General features: G+C 38.6%; 2 protein-coding genes across 2 annotated transcripts; one reads left to right on the forward strand and one right to left on the reverse strand.

The window, feature by feature from the left end:
- Nucleotides 1-459: 459 nt before the first annotated feature.
- Nucleotides 460-4954, reverse strand: LOC106384088 (eukaryotic translation initiation factor 3 subunit A). Its single transcript, XM_048750967.1, has 13 exons — nucleotides 4834-4954; nucleotides 4515-4602; nucleotides 3949-4430; nucleotides 3664-3879; nucleotides 3199-3567; nucleotides 3087-3116; nucleotides 2785-3012; nucleotides 2519-2680; nucleotides 2008-2436; nucleotides 1722-1928; nucleotides 1547-1627; nucleotides 1259-1460; nucleotides 460-1167 (listed from the first exon to the last, which is right to left on the reverse strand). The coding sequence occupies exons 2-13, from the start codon at nucleotides 4558-4560 to the stop codon at nucleotides 674-676; spliced, it is 2946 nt and encodes a 981-aa protein (XP_048606924.1). The 5' UTR covers nucleotides 4561-4602; nucleotides 4834-4954; the 3' UTR covers nucleotides 460-673.
- Nucleotides 4955-17664: 12710 nt separating this feature from the next.
- On the forward strand, nucleotides 17665-20311 carry LOC106388559 (putative cysteine-rich receptor-like protein kinase 31). Its single transcript, XM_013828661.3, has 6 exons — nucleotides 17665-18671; nucleotides 18751-18872; nucleotides 18965-19175; nucleotides 19278-19515; nucleotides 19615-19771; nucleotides 19847-20311. Exons 1-6 carry the CDS (start codon nucleotides 17735-17737, stop codon nucleotides 20156-20158), a joined length of 1977 nt encoding a protein of 658 aa, XP_013684115.2. The 5' UTR covers nucleotides 17665-17734; the 3' UTR covers nucleotides 20159-20311.
- Nucleotides 20312-21254: the final 943 nt, after the last annotated feature.

A 21254-nucleotide genomic window follows, 5' to 3' on the forward strand; every position in this document is an offset into this window, starting at 1 on the left:
GGGGTTTATATCATAATAACCCGGATTCAAGCCACAGACTAGACATTTTTTCAAAAAGGGTCTACTTACCTGCTGACGTGTCGTATCAGGAGTGATGAAACTGGCTCATTATAACGTAGATTACATGGGAGGATTTTGCGGAAGGTCCAAGGACTTGTATGCTGAGACAAAGCTCCTGATGGAAGCCATTGAGCTAATATCTAACTTCATTACATCAAATCTTTTCTCTGACTTGATGCCACAAACACTTCATTCCATTAGTAACTTTTTTAGCCATGGAGTAGCTCATTTCCAACAAGAAGGGCCACATTTATTTCTTTCTAATCTTCTTAGCAAAAGTGACATCTTAAAGCTGATGAACAACAAAAAGGGCCATAAAATTATTTAATTGTACAAAATTTGGATTCAGTTTATATTCTGTTCACCCATACTCTGTTTAACGAAGTAAACATTCAACAATTAAACGATAATACAAAAAGTTGAATAAAAGAAGCTGTTCAGTGTATAAAGTAACCACAGCACAAAGATAAACGGTAAACTAACCGAACAAGGAAAGGAAAAACTTCATGTGTAGAGCCAAAAAAAACAGACATGAGCAAGTTTCATTTAATCCTCAAAAGTAAGAGATTTGGCTAAATAGAAGGAGGAAACTGGGGACCCAAAAAAATGTTACTCAACGCTGGGCGGGCCTGGGCCTGGAGCTTCCAAAGGGAGACCGGCGTTCTTCACCACTTCGCCAAGCATCACCACCACTTGGACGGTCACTGCCTCTAGACCCAGGGACCCAACGGTCCGGTTTCTGTGACGGTCCTCCTCTGTTGCTTCCCCAGTGGTCATCTGCTGGAGGTGGTCCACGGTTGCCCCAGCGGTCAGAATCTGCAGCTGGTGGTGTCTGTGCTGGTGCTGAGACCTCAGCTGTCTGACGCTTGAACCTAGGAACATATTTACCAGAAGCTTGTGCTGGCGCTGCTGCTGGTGGTGCAGCAGCGGCAGGAGCAGCTGTAGGCTCTGCAGGGCGAGCAGGTGGTGCGTCTGTTCCCTTTAACAGCTCTTCTCGCCTCTTCTTCTCTTTCTCCTCCAGCTCTCTTTCTCTCTGCCTCTGCTTCTCAGCAATTTCATCCAGCTTTGCTTTGTGTTCAGCTTCTTGCTTCTTGCGTTTCTCGGCTTCTACATAAGAGTTGAAACAAGAAAGGTAATATTAGATATAACTCAAGCATCGATGTAAAATGATGTGAATTTAATGGAAAACAGATCTCACCTTCACGCTTATGAGCTTCCTCTTCTTCTTGCAGCTTTCTTATTCTTTCTTCTTCAGTTGTCAGATAATACAGCTGCTTCCTCTTGATATCCCTTTCTTGCTTCCTAGCTCGGATCATTTGGCTGATGCGTTCCTCTCTCTCCGTCCTTATTTTGTCAAACTCTGCTTGTCTACGACCTATCACTTCCCCTTGGAATGTTTCCTGCACACAGAAAGATCTGATTATGAGCAGCTGGGAAACATGTATATGAAGAATTAAGAGATACGACTTGACATTTGAAAACGGACCTTAAACTCCAACATTCTGGACAACCTGTTCTTCTCCTTCAAGTCACTCTCATGACGCTCTCTACTGAGTTCAACTTCACGCTGCAAAAGAGAGGACCGTTTAAGAAACTCGTATACTTTCAACTTAGAACATAGTTATAATGCAAGAAAAGCTACTGTAATAGTAACGTTTTACCTGTTGCTCACGTTCATAAAACTCTCTTTCCTCCACCAGTCTTCGCTGATACGCAGCTTCAATCAATGGAGCAGCCTCTTCTCTCTTTGCTCGTTCCAAATAATCCATAGTTTTGGCAAGTTTCTGGAGTTTTTTCTCCATTTCCTGCCTTTCCTTGAGCTGCTCAGTTAAGGCCCTCTCCATCACAGTTTGCTTTGTCACCTTCTCCTACAATTTAGTTTATAAGCCAACAAACATTAGTAACACGCAAACTATAATACACAACACATTGTCTTAATAAACTTACTCCATCCAAAAGCGTCTTTTTCTTTCCCTTTTTCATGCGTTTCTCTGTGTCCTCCAGCAACGCCTGAGCTTCCTCAAGTTCCTTCTCCTCTATCTCTCTAAGGATTCTTTGTTTCCTTCTCTCCAGAAGCTCTGCCGCAAGTCTCTTTTGCTCTGCCTCCTCAGTTAGCTTCTGAAGCTTAAGCCGTTTCTGTTCCTCCTCACGTTCCATTTCTAGTTGCTGACGCTCTTGATCCTCTTTCCTCTTTTCAATGATTGATTTCCGAGCAAGCAGTCTCTTGTGCTCCTTCTCAACAGTTTCTGCTAGGTTCGGTACAATGCCACCTAGTTTTGATGCTTTACTTGGGACAGGATACAGCATAGCTCTAACTTTGTTCAAAGACTCAGCAAAAACAGCCAGATGATCCTTCAGTCCATCAGACTCAATCCCCTGATTGAAAAAAGTTGATTATATCTACCAAAAGAGTCGAATAGTTAAGAGTTATATCACTAAAGCATCAACAGTGGCTTACCAAATTGCCAAAAATAACAACACCCTTCATGTGATCAACTTTCATGGCAACAAAGTTGTTCTTCACAGCATCAACAGATATCTTCTCTACCACTGAGAATTCAAAGAAGGGGACCAACTGAGATAAACTCTCAATTCGTATAGTCTGATATATCTTAGACACCTGATTAAAAAAAAAAACAATCAGCATAAACCACAAGACCAATCCAAAATGGTTGAATGGATATTAAACCCAACAAAGTAGAGAACAAAGAGCGAATTCTTTACCTGTTGAAGTAGCCTCAGAGTAGCAAGCTTCTCCAAAGAAGGAACATACTGGGAGAGTTGCACTTCTGGCAAAGAAGGAGCTGATGAAAGCTTCCCACCAGATTTGGAAATCTTTTCCAGCAACGGCTGAATCTTGGAGCCAAGATCAAGTGGGTGAAACTCATGCTCCAAAACATGGAAAAGATCTTTGACCTCCTGTGATGCACAGCTCAAAACACCTCTTGAAACCTAAATGTACAGAAACATCAAAATCAGATGCCTGTAAGGATATCAGTAATGTGATGTGGCTGCTAGAGACTCACCAGCTCTGACAGAAGAGCTGACCTTGAAAGCTGAAAAAGAAATGCATTGAATTAGAAATAACAAATCTGGAATATATATATAAAAATAAAGTAACATCAGAGCCTATGTTACCATATCTCTGCCCTCAAATTTAGGTTCAAGATTGAAACCAATGAGGTTGGCCATCCTCAAATTGCGTTCTTTCTCATTTTCAAGCTCCATATGGGATGCACTCTGAGCTCTATCAAACGGCGGAACAGATAACGCCGCCAAGACAACAGATGATGCTATTAGCTGCAAATCCTTTTGGCTTAAGTTCTTGTTGAAATTTTTCTGCAGACTAAACAGCTTGAACCATGCATAAGCATGGTACAGATGGCTAGAAGAAATCCAGAAGATCTCAGTCAATTTGGAATAGTAGACCATCAACAAAGATGACTTGGGCGTTTTCTTGACCATGCACATTAATCCATATATATCTTCAACAGAACGGAAAGCTTCCTAAAATAAATAAAAAATGGATACATCAACAAAGCTTTCTCTAACTTGTTACTAGGGAATGAAGGAGAAGACAGAACAAGTAGAAACAAAACACACCTGCCAAAGTCCAAGCTCAGTAGCAACTTTCAACTGATCAAACCTTGTGTCCAGGTAAAGTTGCAAACTCTCTGGGGCTGACAAGTCAGGCCTGTCCCTTTGGTCTCTGTACTTGTTCAGGTTTGCCAAATGGTTTCTAATGATTTCACAAAGCCTGCGGAACTCGGTTGTTCGCTTGTACTGCTTACAGAACTGGAAGGCCTTATGTGCTGTCATCTACAAGAGAATAAGTGTACTTAGATCTTATTCAACTAATATCACAAGAATCTAATAAGCTTAACTAACCGCATAAAGTGCTTCCAACTTTGAGTTGTTACGCAATATCTCAAGCACCGTCCTGTAAGTCTCCCACAGAAACTTGAACCAAGGGGTAACCAACTCACGGTCAGATCTATCTTTCCCCTTCTCTCCACTGACAATACTCAGCTGCAAATCTTCAGGCTTCCTGTCAGCCTCAAGGTCATCAACATCAAGTGCCTCCTCCAGGGCATCAGCCTGAGAGCGAGCCTGCTCAGCTTTCTCCGTAGAAAGATGGAGGAAATGCTTGATGACTTCCTCCAACGAGCTCACATTCACTTGCTGGCAAACGATACGGTACTGGATCAACCCATCTTTAGCGAACCGACCTCTCTTCAAGTCGACACAAAGGTCCAGATACTTGAACATGATCTTCTCGAGCGGCTTCTGCCATGCTCTGTACCTCTTGGAGGTGATGAGATCGTGAAGCGCCTGGAGGGCATCTTGTTTCTGTCCAACATTGATCAACTCTACAACACACATTTAACAAAAAGGTCATTTCATGGGTGGCATGATGACCTAATTGAACTAAAAGGTCAATTCTGTAAACTTACCATCAGCACGCTTCAATGCGTTCTCAGGTTTGGCAAAATGCGCCATGTTTCAGACAAGCTCACACGGAAAGGATACTCTCAGCTTTGCCTGAACAAATCAATAAGCATAAAACTGATTCAAAGAGAGTTTTTTTTTTTTTTGTGAATCTTAATATTGCCCAAACCCTAAATTCAATCTCTTCCAATCAGAAAACACGAAAGATTCGATAAATTGATGTAAATCCAGACTAGATGAGTTCGATGAGATCCGTCGGACAAGAAAGAGTAGAGATCTAATCACTGTCGTTTTCTGAAACAGAACACGAAGCTTGTAACTAACCTGGTCCGCCGTGATGATGAGAGTGTTGTTGAGAGGAAATGGAAGCAGCGAGACTAGGGTTTCTTGTATTGGATATGATTGTATTTTGCAAATAACACCGGAATCTTCAATCTTTTTTCTAAATTACCCCGTTTAACTTTTTAGTGTTTATAAAACCCAATTATCTACGGATGTCCATTTTCTACATAGTTGATGTTATGCATTTCAACTTTGTCAAATTTTATCACCGTGTTATTAAGTTAGATAAATATAATCAGAACCAACAAAAAACACTATAATATGAGAAATATGAGGAGGTCATTAGATGTATCTAGCCTAGAGATGTTAAAATAGGTGAATCCTTCCCACCTAAACCATCCCATTTAAACCCGGAACCTTTTAGAGCAATTTTGGTTTTATAGTTTCGTAGGGTAAATCCATTTGGACCTATGACTATTACTTTCGCCATTTTGATCAGTTTAGAGTTATAACTAACTAGTATTATCTCCCGTGCTATGCACGGATATTATTATTTTTTAAAATAAATATATTTTTAAGATATTGTTTAGTATGAAAATAATGTTATTTTGAGGGTTTTATATTTAATCTTTCTTCCAAGACCAGGAAAAAAATCATTACATATGAAAAATCACTACAAGAAAACACAAGATAAACGACGAAAATTTACGAGGAAAATTTGTCCTCGTAAATTTACGTCAATTTTACGAGAATCTTACGAGGAAATTTACAATCAACGCCAGTCTGTCGTAAAATAACGAGGAAACGATTTCCTCGTAAAAATCACGTAAGGTAACTTCGTTTTTACGAGGAAAAACTGTTTCCTCGTAAGCTCGACGTAAAAGTAGCGTCTTCTTTACGAGGAAATATTTTACGTTTACTTAACGAGGAATTTTCGAGTCCACCCACTTTGTAATTGTAACACATTTTTTGTTCCGGCTACCTTACTAAATTCCGCATAATCATGAGTAATGAAAATGATGATGTTTCGGGTGATGACGAGAATGTCGATGTATCCGATTGATGTATTTGTGTTTTAATATGATTGATTTTCAGACTTAATGCATGTGATTTGATGGATTTAATCATGGAAATCTATTTTATATAATTTTATTTTGAGTAATGGGGTTTGAATTAGAAAGAAGAGAATGAGATTATTAGTTAAGGAATTGTGGTTTTAGAATTTGGGGTTTGGAATGGAAAGAAGAGATTGAGGTTAAAGGGAGGATGGAGTTGGGGTTTCGAATATATGAAGTAGAAGATAAGGAAGATAGGCAAGATGGGGTTTGGGGTTTGGAATATATGAAGTAGAAGATAAGGAATATAAGGAAGATGGGGTTTGGGGTTTCGAATTTTAGGGATTTAAACATAAACGTAGTTATTTCCTCGTAAATTAACGAGGAACTTACGACGATTCTTAAAAATAAAGAACGCGGCACTCGTTAATTCCATGTAAACAGAAATCGTCGTAAAGACCTCGTAATAAATTAACGACGATGTTATGAGGAAACAAAACGGGAATAAATTGGTTTGCCGTGATCCAAGTTACACCCCATGGACGAATCTTCAGTGGAGAAGAACCACCATTGCAAGAAGAATATATAGATGAAGTCGAGGTACCTGAACAACAAATTGATGACATCCTTCTCATTGATCCGCATAATCATGAGTACGAAGATATTACCGACGATGCCACAGACGAAGCTGTTGAAGACGAGTTTAATGAAAATGATGATGTTTCTGGTGATGACGAGAATGTCGATGTATCCGATTGATGTATTTGTGTTTTAATATGATTGATTTTCAGACTTAAGGCATGTGATTTGATGGATTTAATCATGGAAATCTATTTTATATAATTTGATTTTGAGTAATGGGGTTTGAATTAGAAAGAAGAGAATGAGATTATTAGTTAAGGAATTGTGGTTTTAGAATTTGGGGTTTGGAATGGAAAGAAGAGATTGAAGTTAAAGGGAGGATGGTGTTGGGTTTGGAATATATGAAGAAGATAAGGAAGATAAGGAAGATGGGGTTTGAGGTTTCGGATTTTAGGGATTTAAACATAAACGTAGTTATTTCCTCGTAAATTAACAAGGAACTTACGACGATTCTTAAAAATAAAGAACGCGGCACTCGTTAATTCCACGTAAGCAGAAATCGTTGTAAAGACCTCGTAATAAAAAAAGGCGGGCCTCGTTCATTCCTCGTAAAAATAAAAGCGGACCTCGCTAATTCCTCGTAAATTAACGACGATGTTACGAGGAAACAAAACGGAAATAAATTGGTTTGCCGTGATCCAAGTTAAACCTCGTGGACGAATCATCAGTGGAGACAAACCACCATTGCAAGAAGAACATATAGATGAAGTCGAGGTACCTGAACAACAAATTGATGACATCCTTCTCATTGATCCGCATAATCATGAGTACGAAGATTTTACTGACGATGCCACGGACGAAGCTGTTTAAGACGAGTTTAATGAAAATGATGATGTTTCTAGTGATTACGAGAATGTCGATATATCTGATTGATGTATTTGTGTTTTAATATGATTGATTTTCAGACTTAAGGCATGTGATTTGATGGATTTAATCATGGAAATCTATTTTCTATAATTTGATTTTGAGTAATGGGGTTTGAATTAGAAAGAAGAGATTGAGATTATTAGTTAAGGAATTGTGGTTTTAGAATTTGGGGTTTGGAATGGATAGGAGAGATTGAGGTTAAAGGGAGGATGGGGTTGGAGTTTGGAATATATGAAGTAGAAGATAAGGAAGATAAGGAAGATGGGGTTTCGGGTTTCGGATTTTAGGGATTTAAACATAAACGTAGTTATTTAAATTAACGAGGAACTTACGACGATTCTTAAAATAAAGAACGCGGCACTCGTTAATTCCACGTAAGCAGAAATCGTCGTAAAGACCTCGTAATAAAAAAACGCGGGCCTCGTTCATTCCTCGTAAAAATAAAAGCGGGCCTTGCTAATTCCTCGTAAATTAACGACGATGTTACGAGGAAACGAAATACGGACCTTCCGAGTTCCTCGTAAATAAAAACACGGGCCTCGCGAGTTCCTCGTAACTTTACGAGGAATTTACGACGTTTCATAATTTCCTATATATACACGGGAGTTCTCACTTCCCATTTCGTCTCAACTTCCTCTTCCTTTCGTAGCTATGGTACGATCTCTATTTCCTCTCTAATTTGATTAGTTTAGGTAGATTAGGTGGTTAGTGTAGGGAATTTAGATAGTTTTACGGATTTTATGTTAATTAGTGTTGATTAGGTGGTTAATGTAGGGAACTTAGTTAGATTTATAGAATTTGTTAATTATAGAATTTGTTAATTATTGTTGATGTTAATTTTAGGTGAGTCATCATCCGACACACATGCCGACGCGGATGTAGAGAGGAGAAGTGAGGAATTCTACCGGGGATGAATGACCCTTAGTTTTTTTTTCTTTTCGTTGGTTGTATTATAAATTCAAAAATTATTTATGTATAAATTATTTTCGTATTTAATATTCTTTTTAAACTAGATTTTTATTAAATAATTAAATAATTTTTTTTTAATTTGGAAAATATAAAGTCGAAGTAAATTCGTAGCTAAATTACGACAACCTTACGTGGAAATTTTACGAGGAATTAACGAGTAAAAGATTTACGTCAACACTACGAGGAAAGATTAACGAGTATTTGACGTGGAAACATTTACGTGTTATTTACGAGAAAATATTTTCGAGGTATTTACGAGGAAATGTAGCGTCCCCCTTACGTGGAAGGGTTACGTGGTTTTTACGACAAATACTTTGCTTCGTCTTTACGAGGAAACGTTTTCTCGCTAGTTTACGACGAATTAGCGATGAAATATGCGTTACGACGAACAAATAACGACGAAACGTATTTCCTCGCTAATTCCTCGTAAAGCTGATTTTACGACGAAATTACTACGAATTTCGCCGTCGTTAATGTTGTGTTTTCTTGTAGTGAATAAGATTGAAGGATAGCATATCTCTTGAATAAGTACAGTTTAAATACTAATCTTAATTTTGTAGATACCTGACCTTAGCATATATTGTAGTATTTCTTTTCCTTTATGTTTTCTTTTTTCTCGTTGTAATACTTACTTGGAGTTGTTTTGCTTCAATCTATAAATAAAAATAGAAACTAATTAGAAGTATAAATTAATATTTGGATCTGAAGTTAAACAAAAATAATATCAAAACATTTTTATAAGTTATAAACACACTAAAAGTTGATAAAAAAAAATAAACACACAAAAAAGTAAGGAAATCTTGATCTTTATGTTTTTTCTAGCCCCTGAATTTCTTACTTGATTGTTCAACTTATACTCCATTTGTGCCTTATATCTCCATGTTTTCCCTTTTTTCTTTTCTTCTTGTGGTGGTTTGCATTCTAAAGGTTTTGTACGTGTGTTTTAAGTTCCCAGTAAATTAGTCCTTTTAACTTTCATTATTTTTTTTATTTAATATGAATTAACTTTCATTATTTTTTTCTTTAATGAATTAACTTTCATTATTCAATTTTAACTGCTGGAAATGTACATATTTAGATTTATGACAATATTGATTAAAAAGGTCGGAGAATTTAAAACTTTTCTCTGATGGGATTTTTTCTGGGCTATTTCTATTAACTTAATTAATAAAATTATAAATATGTTGTTTAATAAACTTGCCAGAAATACTTTTGCCATTTGTGCTAAATTTTGATAATTGCAAAAATTAATTTTATTTTGTAACTGCATATATATATATTGAAAGTTTGTAACTGCATGTTGATTGGGTTCGTCTTATATGCGTCCAAACGGCCTATTTTAAAAAATTAATATAAAAATATTAGCTTACATGTTTGGTCGTGACTCCTCCAAGAAATGGAAAGCACACCACTGTGAGAAGCGAAGCAATCTTAACAGAGAAAAAAAATGCCACACAAAAAGTAACGTTTTCAGTTATAGCGTTAGCATTTGCAGTCACTAAAAATTACTCAAAAAACTTACTTAGCCAGAAGAGAGCGAAGGAAGACTTTGCTATCGGCGGTATTGTAGACTTTGCTATGGCGGTAAAGCTTTCTAAGCTGCTCACTTCTCTCAAGACCCAACTGGTTAGCTTTGACTTCCGATGCTTGAACCATCTTCCTCGTCTTATATATCTCCATTGTAGCATCCATCTCCATTCCAACAGTCTTTTTTTTAGCCCGCAGCGTACATATAAACTGACCATGGGCACATTAAAATAAATAAACTGATCATGGGCACATTACTTATAGCTTCCTCCAATCGTGTTCTTTCTTTTTATCTAAAAGATTAGGCAGTTTTTAGGATCGTGGAATCATGGCCACATTGTAAGGAATATTATGAATTTTTATTTTATATTGAAAAATAGAAAACACGAAACAGTTTATTGCATTTGAATGTTTTTGCAATTTTATTTTTTATTTAATTTGTATAACATATTCCATGTGTCAAAATATAATTGGTAAAATGACTTGTGCTTTAGTATATAAGAGATTTTTATTGATATTTATGATGTAAAACTATTTTGAATAAAAATTAATTGTACAAATCTTTTTTAAGAAAATTAAGAGTGTTTTTAAAAAAAAAAATGTTTGAGTTAATTTGTTGATTTGTTTTCTTTCTGAAAATTGAATTTTAACAAAAAAAAGTTGAAAAATGATTAGAAAAGTTATAATTTCTTTTGTTTTTATTTTATTTTTGACAAAAGGTTTTAATTACTTTTATTTAGTATTGTATTTAGTTAAACAAATTAACATGATCCCCATCAATGTTTTACTAAAGTTACCTAATTACTATCTATTTAAAACCCATCAAACTAAATAAGTTTAAATGAAAACACACATTTTAAACCCACTAAATACATTTGGTCTCTTTTCATATCTCTAAAAACATATCTCTAAGAATCTCTCCTCCTTGAGATTAATTTTACTTTTTCTGGTGATCGGCTATGGTAGCTTATTTAGCACCGGAGCCGGTTTCTCTTTTTGTTTCTCTTCATATATTGTTAAGTCTCTGTCAAAGTCGGGATTCAATCCGTTTTTCAGGTAGATGTACTGAATTTTCTTAATCGATGATGTGGTTCATCTACTTATACATCTTGTCATCAATCTGGATCGAGATCTTTTGAGTGGATTCCTCTCTCGTCTTTGTTTTGTCCACAGTTTCTTTTGTTGTTAGCGTTGATTTGTGTTTGTGAGGGCTCTTTCACCTACTTTCATGTCCTTGTTTTTTTTGGCGGCCGCTCTGGATTCACTATAATTTCGATCTTCTTCTAATATGGGCTCTGAATTAGCTTTATCTGGTGTGAATCGAATTGCTCCATTTTATTTTCCAAGAGATCTTGTCGAGTCTCGCATTTTTCGTTGTGGCTTCGTTCAAGGCGTTTCTCCGGTCTTTCTACTGCTTCCTTCACCGTCTCCAAGTATGAATCATGTTACAGTCACTTTTAAAAACCTAAATACAGTATAGTCTAAAACACGAAAAGTACATATTTGCAAATAATTAAAAACTTTGGGCCAATTTTCAATTTCTTGAAACTTGTTAAAAACTCGTCTAGAAGTGTTGTTAGTGGATTGGTGTCGACCGACACCAATGGATGGTATCGATCGACACCATGTCCAAAGCTTAAATCTTGAAGTGTTCTCTTCGGCTACAATTTTCTTTATGTTCCAAGATGTTCCAGAATCTTCAATTTTGTCCAAAATATATCTAAACCTCCAATAACTCAAAGAGACTCGAAATACCAAAAAGATACTAAAACCGGACTTGTTTCATCGTCCATAACAAGCATAATGTATCAACCAGACATGTTAATAATATTTCAGATGGTTACCAATTAGTTCTATCTTTTTTTTTGAAAGAATGCTAAATTTATTCATCAAAAAACATGTTTACATCAAGTGGTTCTTTGGTTTAAAAAATTGCTACTCCTACTCCTTTACCTTCCCCTTCCCCTTTACAGAAACCCAAAACTCAAGAATCTATCACCTAGCAAAACTGTCTACCATATTTACAGCCTTGTACTAAAACAGTATTGCAAGATATGACCTTTAACTCGTTTGGATTGTAGTAGGCTTAGCTTGTTACGGATTACTTTGTCAGTGAGTTTAGACAGCACCTGCAGTGGAAGAGCCCTTTCACCGTGTCGCCGCTTGTTTCGTTCTCTCCACAGCTTATACAGAGTAGTTTGAAACGCGTATCTGAGATAGAACCTTTTCTGTTTTTCCATGCCTGGAGCAATGATCAACCTCACAACTGCATCCCAATTAGTGGAGAAGGAGCTATGCAGAAACCCCCTCGTAAGATGTTCCCAAAGTTGAGATGAGAAGGAACAATCAAAGAAGAGATGGTTTCTGGATTCTGGTGCGTTATTACATAGAACGCATGTAGTGTCTACCCCTTGACACCAACCAGAAACACGATCCATAGTAGCTAACCTGTCCTTCATTGCGATCCAAGCCATGAAAGCGAATTTTGGCGTAGCCTGAGAGAACCAAATACCACTACCCCAAGTAGACGGCACCCCAGCTTCTCTTGCCAGCTGTCATGTCTCATAGGTTGTGAACTTTGGTTTATAACCTGAGTTCCTTCTCCACAAGGCAACATCCTTATCTGTGTTACACTGCTTCCGTTTAGTGTTCTCCAACTCCTTTTCAATATCATTTAAGAGTGCTCTTATGTGCCTTTTCCTCCTCCTATGATTATGAAAAGCCTCCTCCACTGTGGCTTCTCTTTGAATTCCCAAATCTATAGTTCCTCTTTCCTCAAGCAAATCAAACATCACCCTTTTATCAGGCCAGCTATCGTACCAGAAGGATGTATGGTGCCCATTCCCCACTTCTTTCATATAGAACGTTTTAGCTATACTTCTTGGTTTGAGCATCTTCCTCCAAATCCAAGATCCAACTTGGGTGTTTTCATTGACTTGCCAAAAGCTCTTCTTTTTAAGCAAGTTAGTTTTAATCCATCTGCCCCAAAGAGAGTCATCAGCCAGTATTCTCTAGATTAGCTTCAGACCATAAACCTTGTTTACTTCTTTGAGAGCTCGGATCCCTAACCCTCCCTCATGTTGTGGCTTGCAGAGATCTTTCCAAGCCACTTTTGCTCCAGTGGACTTTAGTACCAGTCCTGTCCAAAGAAAAGCGGAGCAGAGCTACTCAATTTCTTTGATACATTGACTCGGAAGTCTAAAGATTGCTGCCCAGAAGTTTACAATATTGAGCAGAATATATTTAATCAGAAGAAGCCTTCCCGCATACGAAAGAAACCTACTGGCCCAAGTGCTTATGCGGCCCCTTATCTTTTCAAGCAGAGGCAAGAAGTCTTGTCTACTCATGGCATGAGTCATGAGAGGCATGCCCAAGTAATGGACCGGTAAGACGCCTTCCGCGAAGGGGAAATTTGCTAGAATCCTGCCTCTTTCACCCTCTATTATACCCGCCATGAATATGGAAGATTTCTCTAAACTGATTGATAGGCCAGACCAAACTGCGAACTCATCAAAGACCTCCAGCGCCCCTTCAGTTGAAGCTTTTGAACCTTCCACAAATACCATTAGATCGTCGGCGAAACAAAGGTGTGTGAGTTCAAGAGATTGAGAGCGCATGTGGAGCTTGAACTTCTTTTCCCTCGCAGCTTTGTCAATTTTATATGACAAGACGTTCATACACAGTACAAACAAATAGGGAGAGAGCGAACATCCCTGCCTCAGACCCCGGAAACTTTGGAAATAACCCGCTAACTCTCCGTTAACTTGGACTGAGAATGAAGGAGTAGTGACACATAGCTTGATCCAGTGGATGAACAGCAGAGGGAAAACCATTGCCACTAAACTGTTTAGGAGAAATGACCACTAAACCGAGTCAAACGCCTTTCAGATGTCGATCTTCATCGTACAGCGTCGAGAGATCTGTTCTTTGTGGTAATCTTTCACTAGCTCAGACGCCAACAACACATTTTCCATCAGCAGTCTTCCCTTCACGAACGCAGACTGATTTTCAGATATTATCTTTGGCAAAATACCCTTCAGCCGGTTTGCAATGATTTTTGACACCACCTTATAGACCACATTGCAACACGCAATGGGTGTATAATCTCTCATCTCCACAGCAGCATCTTTCTTTGGGATAAGAGCTAGGACTGTGGAATTGATGCCTTTCGAAAGGAACCCCAACTGGAAGACCGACTGAACCGCTATTGTGAAATCCTGAGCTAAAACTGGCCATGAAGTCTTGAAGAATTCACAAGGAAACCCGTAAGGCCCCGGGGATTTATTTGATGGCATGGAGAATAGCACCTTCCTGATCTCCCCTGCAATAACTTCAGCTTCCAACATACGACAATCCTCAGTTGAACATATAAAATTAAGCAGGTCCTTCTTCTCCTCTACCGTAGCACCTTGATAACTGGCCGGGGTCTGATTCAACACCTCCGAGAAGTATCTCTCAGCCTCGATCTTAATCTCCAAATGCTTCGACATAACCCGACCATCAGAACATCGAATCTCCCTCATAGTATTTTGAGCTTGTCTAGCTCTGATCGAGTTATGAAAGGTCTTTTTATTTTGGTCTCCCACATCCAGTCAATGGAGTTTGGACCTCTGCTTAAGGAAATCCTCCTCTAACTCCGCGACATGTAGCCACTTCTCATAAGCTTCAGCCTCTTCCTGGACCGCCTCCACATTCGGGTTTGCTAATGAATTCTTCTGCTTTTCACAGAGTAGACTATGAGATTCTTTTGTTCTTACAGTCAAATTCCCCAACTTCTCTCTGCCTAGCTCTCTGATTAGCGGCTTTAGATTCTTAAGCTTCTATGAAATCCAGAACATTGCGGGACGTGGAGAGAAAAAGTAGCTCAGTTGCTTCCTAGTACTCCTTTACCATAGGTAGGAAGTTAGGTAGCCTACCTACAGCGTTTACATACTTAAATGGACGCCGAATATGGATCATACACCGCATGTGATCAGAGCAGCCACCCGGCTCGAAAACAGAATAAGCGTTTGCAAATATGTGCAAGGCCACATCATTTATTAGAACCCTATCCAACTTCTTACAAACTAGCCCTTCTTCTCTCTTGTTGCACCAGGTGAGCAACGGCCTCTGATGCCCCATATCAGACAGATGACAGTGGAGAGCCATGTTCTGAAAGTCTCTCATGCCAATTGAAGATCTCACTCCTCTATCAGCTCCCGAATGTTCACCTCCATCTAGTATCTCGTTGAAATCCCCCATAATTAGCCATGCTTTATTCTGGAACATTAGAGAATTATGGTGATGACATAAATCTTCCATAGCTCCTTCCTTCCTTCAGCCTGATTGCTAGCATAAACAAACGTGCAAAAAAACTCTTCCTCACCGTGCAATGCAATCGAACAAGTGATTAACTGGTCCGTTTTGTACACTGGTGTCATACAGACTGTATCTCTCCAAAGTAACCAAATCCTTCCTCCCTGACTGTGCTCATAGTTGGTCATATAAGACCAGTTTTTGAACACCGAACTTAATATCCTTCATGCCTTAATTTCTTTAACTCTTGTCTCCAAAATACACCCAAACTCCAAATTTTTATTGCTTAGCCACTGAGTAACCACAGAATGTTTCAAAGTTTTGTTGAAGCCGCGCACATTCCAAAAGAAGCTCGACATATTAAAGATGGCGTCGAGAATACCTTGTGCTCATTGCCATTGGATTTGTATCCACTGAGTTAGCCTTCTTCTCTTTGAACCCTTTTGCTGAACTCAGTACACGCTTTGTGACATTCTTATCTGTAGCATGTTCCTCTTCCTGATTAGTAGAAGTATGAGCTGCCACTTCCAACTCCTTCTCTTCCCCTTTTCTTCCATTACTTTCGGGAGCCTCCTCTCTTGAACCCTCTAGCTCCTTCTCCTTGATTTCACCCTCCTCTTCTTCATCATCAATACTAAGAACTGAGAATTTCGAAGCAGAAATGTGAAGATCCTCTAATTGATTTTGGAGAGCTCGCCCTGGAGATCTGCCAACTTTCGCTGGAGAAACCAGTGACCAATTACTTGTTACTCCTGGAGCTATATTTTCCCCATTTTCCACCTTCTCTGCCTCCTTTTGTGTCTCCACCTCCTTTGATTTCTCCTCTTATGTTGTTACTTCAGTGTTTACAGCCTGAACCTCATCCCCTTTGTAGACTTCCTAATGAGTAGTAGTAGCCAAAACCGCGTCATTCTCCTTCCCTATGGCTTTAGCTTTCCCTTTTGTCAAGCAGACTTCTTCAGTGTGACCCCACTTATTGCATAGCTTACATTTAGACGGAAGCCAGGGGAATTGAAATTCCACAACAAACTCCTTTCCATTCTTTGGGAACTTTATCTCTTTAGGCAGGGCCTTTGAGACATCAACCTTAGCAAAAACTTTTGCTACTTCAAAGTTGGAGCACGCGATCGTCTCCGGATGCAACTTTACAGGGAAGCCCACTGCACTTGTTATGAAGCTGAGCCCCTCCCAAGAGTACATATGCAGTGGAACCCTGTGTAGGTGAACCCACATTGGAGTCGCTTCTTCCTCCTGCCTATCTTCCTCTGATCTTGGTGTCCATTTAGTCACAACCATTGGGACTCCAACAATGTTCCGCATGCCTCTGCGCAAGATCTTCTCCCTTGATTTCGGGTTCGAAACCCTGAACCTCATTGTCGTTGCGTTAACTTCAAATACTTCCACCTTTGTAGATTCATCCACTTCAAGATCTTATTCACAACCATGTGAACCTTCGCTACATGTGGAGATACATCCAGAAACTTTCTGACAATGAAATCCTCCCACAGTGGAGTTGAACTGTCCAAAACCTCATCCGGGATCTCGACCAAATGCAGACCATCCTTGTGAGAGACCGCAACATCATACTTCTTCAAAACCTTCTTATCTTGCGCAATAGAAACCCAGCTCGGAATTTTTTTCAATTCTGCAAGATTTCCTGATTTTCGGACTGCAGAACCCTCGTCGCAAATCTCCTTTCCACCCGTGACTCCCTCCGGCGAGACATGTGAACCCGGCGCCGCCAAATCCATCCTCAAAACCCTTTCGCTAATCGCTTCCAAAATCACCCTCAGACCAAAATGGTGCGTTTTCAAGTCGAAGTGAACCTTTTTTCTTTGTCAAGTTCACCAATTAGTTCTATTGTTCTACATGTGCCTCACCCACCTGTATTTTTCTTCGGGAACCAACCCAATTTGGGCCCTTTCACGTATGGATCCGAGCCAGGCCAATCTAGTAGCAAGTCTGTTCCTTGTTCTATTGACAACGCAACGATCAAACTGACTCCTCGTTGAATTCTTGCTATACTGCACTCTGAAGTATAACCTCAGCACGTTTACAATCACACTCCGTACAATTTTTCCTGTAGTAAAGTAACTCTAGCTAGTTTTCAAACTCTGTGCACAATGAAACAAAAAATTTTATTTAATTTAGTGCTGAGTGGCATGTGTAATAATCATAAGTCTTGTTAATTTGACTTTAATTTACCTAACTTCTGTTTCATAAAACTGTTAATAATTTTCTAATGTATAAAGTTGACAAACTTCAGTTTCATCAAATTATTTCGAATCTTCTAATCATAAAGTTGACATATTTAGTAGTAATATTATTGGCTGCCTTCGTAAGTTCCAACGTCACTTTAAAGACTTTATCGAAGGGCTGCTGGTCGTGGAGAACTGATAATTGGAGCATGATTACTTCATCCTTAATAAAATATTTGAATTTATCCAAACGTCTGCCAATATTGACTTGACGACAATTCTAAACATGCAAGCTAATTTGACCCAAAATCAACGCTACTGTAGTGGAAATGTCTTATTTAGATCAAAAATATGTTTTGATCTAACCAAAATCATCAATCTTTTTTAAAAATGTTTTTAAACAATCTCTTGTCAATAATCCTCTGTTTTGTGCTAGCCGTTAGCTTCGGCTTTGTGTCTGCGCAAAGATGTGGGAACTCTCTGTTTTTCAGACCAAACAGTGCTTACGATACAAACCGTCGTCTCGTTCTCTCAACTCTTGCATCCCAAGTAAGTTCTAGAAACGGCTACTACAACGTCTCGGTTGGTGAAGCCCCTGGAAAGATCTATGCCTTAGGCCTCTGCATCCCAGGGACTGATCCAGAGGTCTGTTCCGATTGTATCCAAACCGCATCCGATGGTTTACTAGAAAGTTGTCCGAACCAGACCAACTCATGGGACTGGAGAGCCGACAAGACTCTCTGTTTCGTTCGCTACTCCAACATATCGTTTTTCAACCGGAGCGATCTAGAGCCGACACAAGCAGAATACGATACTGGAATGTACACGGGTAACGTTACAACTTATACTAGAGTATGGAACTCGTTCATGGAATCTATGATCACCCGAGTCGGTCAGTCCCCATCTCGATACCTAGCTGATGTATCCCCTCGGATAGGTGAGAGACTTGATGATAATGTTTACGCGCTGATGCAGTGTATTCCGGGGATATCTTCTAAGGAATGTGAAGCTTGTCTTCAAGAAAATGTACGTGCCTACCAAAGATGCTGCAATGGGTACATAGGTGGAAGTGTTGGAAAGCCGGTCTGCTTTTTCCAGTGGGATGGTTATGCATACCTTGGTGCCTTTGATGCTTTTAATGACACGCATTCCAAACCTGCTCCGCCGCCTCCTACTCCTCCCCCTCCTGCTCCTCCTCCTCCAGATGGAAAAAAGATTGCTACAAGAGCTATTGTGGCGATTGTTATTTCTGTGGTTACATTTGTGGTGCTGCTTGCTTTTGGATTAGTTATTTGGAAGAGATTGCATAAGAAGTTAAAACTTCAAAGTGAGTTACCTTTTCAAGTTTATATTTTTACCTATTTGGATTGCATAATAGTAACACCATCATCTCTATGTTGTGACAGCTGATGATGACATGACTAGTCCACAGTCCCTACAATATGATTTTGCGACAATTGAAGTGGCAACAGATAAATTTTCAACGAATAACAAGCTTGGCCAAGGCGGATTCGGTGAAGTTTATAAGGTATATATAAGCTATACTTGTATCTATGACTGCTAAATTGTCATCGAAGCTAAGAAATAAGAAGCTCTTCTTATTCATATGCACATTTGTAGGGAATGCTACCAAATGAAACCGAGATTGCGGTGAAGCGGCTATCAAGAAATTCAGGACAAGGCACACAAGAGTTCAAGAACGAGGTTGTGATTGTGGCTAAGCTTCAACACAAGAATCTTGTTAGGCTTCATGGGTTTTGCTTAGAAAGAGATGAACGAATACTTGTCTACGAGTTTGTCCCAAACAAGAGCCTTGATTATTTCCTCTTTGGTAATAACAATAAACATATATATATATATATATATATATATATATATATGTTTAATTTATATTCCTTTTAGTATATTCTCTTAAAGTCTTACTTTAATGCAGATCCAATAAAGAAGAGCCAGCTAGACTGGAGAAGACGGTACAACATCATCGGAGGGATTACGAGAGGGCTTCTCTATCTTCACCAAGACTCAAGGCTCACTATCATACACCGTGACATCAAAGCGAGTAACATTCTTCTCGATTCTGATATGAATCCTAAAATAGCAGATTTTGGAATGGCAAGGAACTTTAGAGTGGATCAAACTGAAGACACCACAGGAAGAGTTGTTGGAACCTTGTTAGTATTTACCATTCTCTTTACTTAAAAGGAACACAAATACCGATGAACACTTTCTGTTTCTTATTAAACATGAACATTGTTTTGTGTAATTTGCAGCGGTTACATGCCTCCAGAGTATGTGACGTGCGGCCATTTCTCTACCAAATCTGATGTCTATAGCTTTGGAGTATTGATTCTGGAGATTGTTTGTGGCAAGAAGAACAGTAGCTTCTATCATATTGATGATGATTCTGGTGGAAATATGGTGACACATGTGAGAAAAAAATCAAATCAAAATCTTAATTTATTTTAATTGTGATCATCTCCTAAATATGAGTTGTTTAACCAGGTTTGGAGGCTTTGGAACAATGAAGCACATTTAGATCTCATCGACCCTGCGATTAGGGAAAATTATGAGAAGGATGAAGTCATTAGATCCATCCATATAGGACTATTATGTGTTCAAGAGACTCCTGCACACCGTCCAGAGATGTCTACAATATTTCAAATGCTTACCAATAGCTCCACTGTCCTACCTATGCCTCGAGCACCTGGATGTTTCCTCAGGAACAGATCCAATTTAGACCCTTTAACCTATGGATCCGAGCCGGGCCATTCTAGATTCAACTCTGTTTCTTATTCTATAGTCACTCCTCGATGAAATTCTTGCTTATTCTCTCCATATATGACAATTGTGTGTATCATTCCCAAAAATTTGTGGGTATCATTTTCCTTACGGCACAGGCAAGTCCAGTTTCCAAATCCTGTTTGTAAAGATTTTTTAAGATATAAATTATTTTGTATGTGTTGGATACTGCAACTTTCTCAATTAGCTAGGTACGTACATACTACATACATTATTGTCAATTTTAATTAATTAAAAAAAATTCTTAGGGATTGAGTTTAGTTGTCATTTGCAGTCCTTGACTGTAACATAAGAAAATCCATTTGGAATCCGCAAGTCTATTAAGGTTTAATTTAACCCCACAACTTTACTTGAAACTTTATGCACTATTTCCTTGATCAAATGTTAGCCTTCTTCTAGAAATTGGCATATGCTTCCAAGAGGGTAAATAGTTTTTTTTTAAAATTTCCAACGTATATGTGTAATCTTGCAGCTTTAATGACTAGCTATAATTATCCTCCAAGTAACAACTGACTATATAAAATTAATCACTAATGATGAATAAAAAACTAACACTAACGAATGAAAAGAAAACTTTACCATTAATGAATGAACGAAAAACATACCATTGACATTTTCTTTCTCAAACATGATCTGCTTTCATTAACAAGATTACAACCTCTTCAAAATTTTAACCCCACATACAATACCAAAATCAACTAACACCTATGAACACTTATAAACACTTATAAGGATCCTACACTACCTAATTGAAGTGATATTGTATTTTCACCACTGCGAGAACAAATTCATCCAAAGACCCGGGACAAACCGTCTCTTACGCCACCTAATTCTACCACTAAAAACAAGAGTAAAACCTATTCCTAACCCATCAAAAAGTCTTATAATGAGAATTCCAACTGAATACCAAGTTAGCAGGTGCCAAATGATTGGAATGATATACTTGACATGTGGCTTCAACACCCGAGGGAGCATATTCCCATAAAAGACCTTTCGATAGCCAGAAACGAGAGGCTTGCATCTTGCCGGGGAGAGAGAGTCCACCTTGCGTCTATATTCAATATAATTAATTGAGAAACTAATTGATTACTCTAACAATCTTATCAAGTCT

The sequence above is a fragment of the Brassica napus genome, chromosome C3 (assembly GCF_020379485.1).
Source record: "Brassica napus cultivar Da-Ae chromosome C3, Da-Ae, whole genome shotgun sequence".
NCBI classification, from domain to species: Eukaryota; Viridiplantae; Streptophyta; class Magnoliopsida; order Brassicales; family Brassicaceae; genus Brassica; species Brassica napus.

Coding starts and splice junctions, on each gene's coding strand:
- LOC106388559 (XM_013828661.3), top strand. CDS start 17,735: ATGTTTTTAAACAATCTCTTGTCAATAATCCTCTGTTTTGTGCTAGCC. Junction 18,672..18,750: donor TAAGAAGTTAAAACTTCAAA/GTGAGTTACCTT, acceptor ATGTTGTGACAG/CTGATGATGACATGACTAGT. Junction 18,873..18,964: donor GATTCGGTGAAGTTTATAAG/GTATATATAAGC, acceptor GCACATTTGTAG/GGAATGCTACCAAATGAAAC.
- LOC106384088 (XM_048750967.1), bottom strand. CDS start 4,560: ATGGCGCATTTTGCCAAACCTGAGAACGCATTGAAGCGTGCTGATG. Junction 2,681..2,784: donor CTCTGAGGCTACTTCAACAG/GTAAAGAATTCG, acceptor TTTTTTAATCAG/GTGTCTAAGATATATCAGAC. Junction 1,461..1,546: donor CCAGAATGTTGGAGTTTAAG/GTCCGTTTTCAA, acceptor TTCTGTGTGCAG/GAAACATTCCAAGGGGAAGT.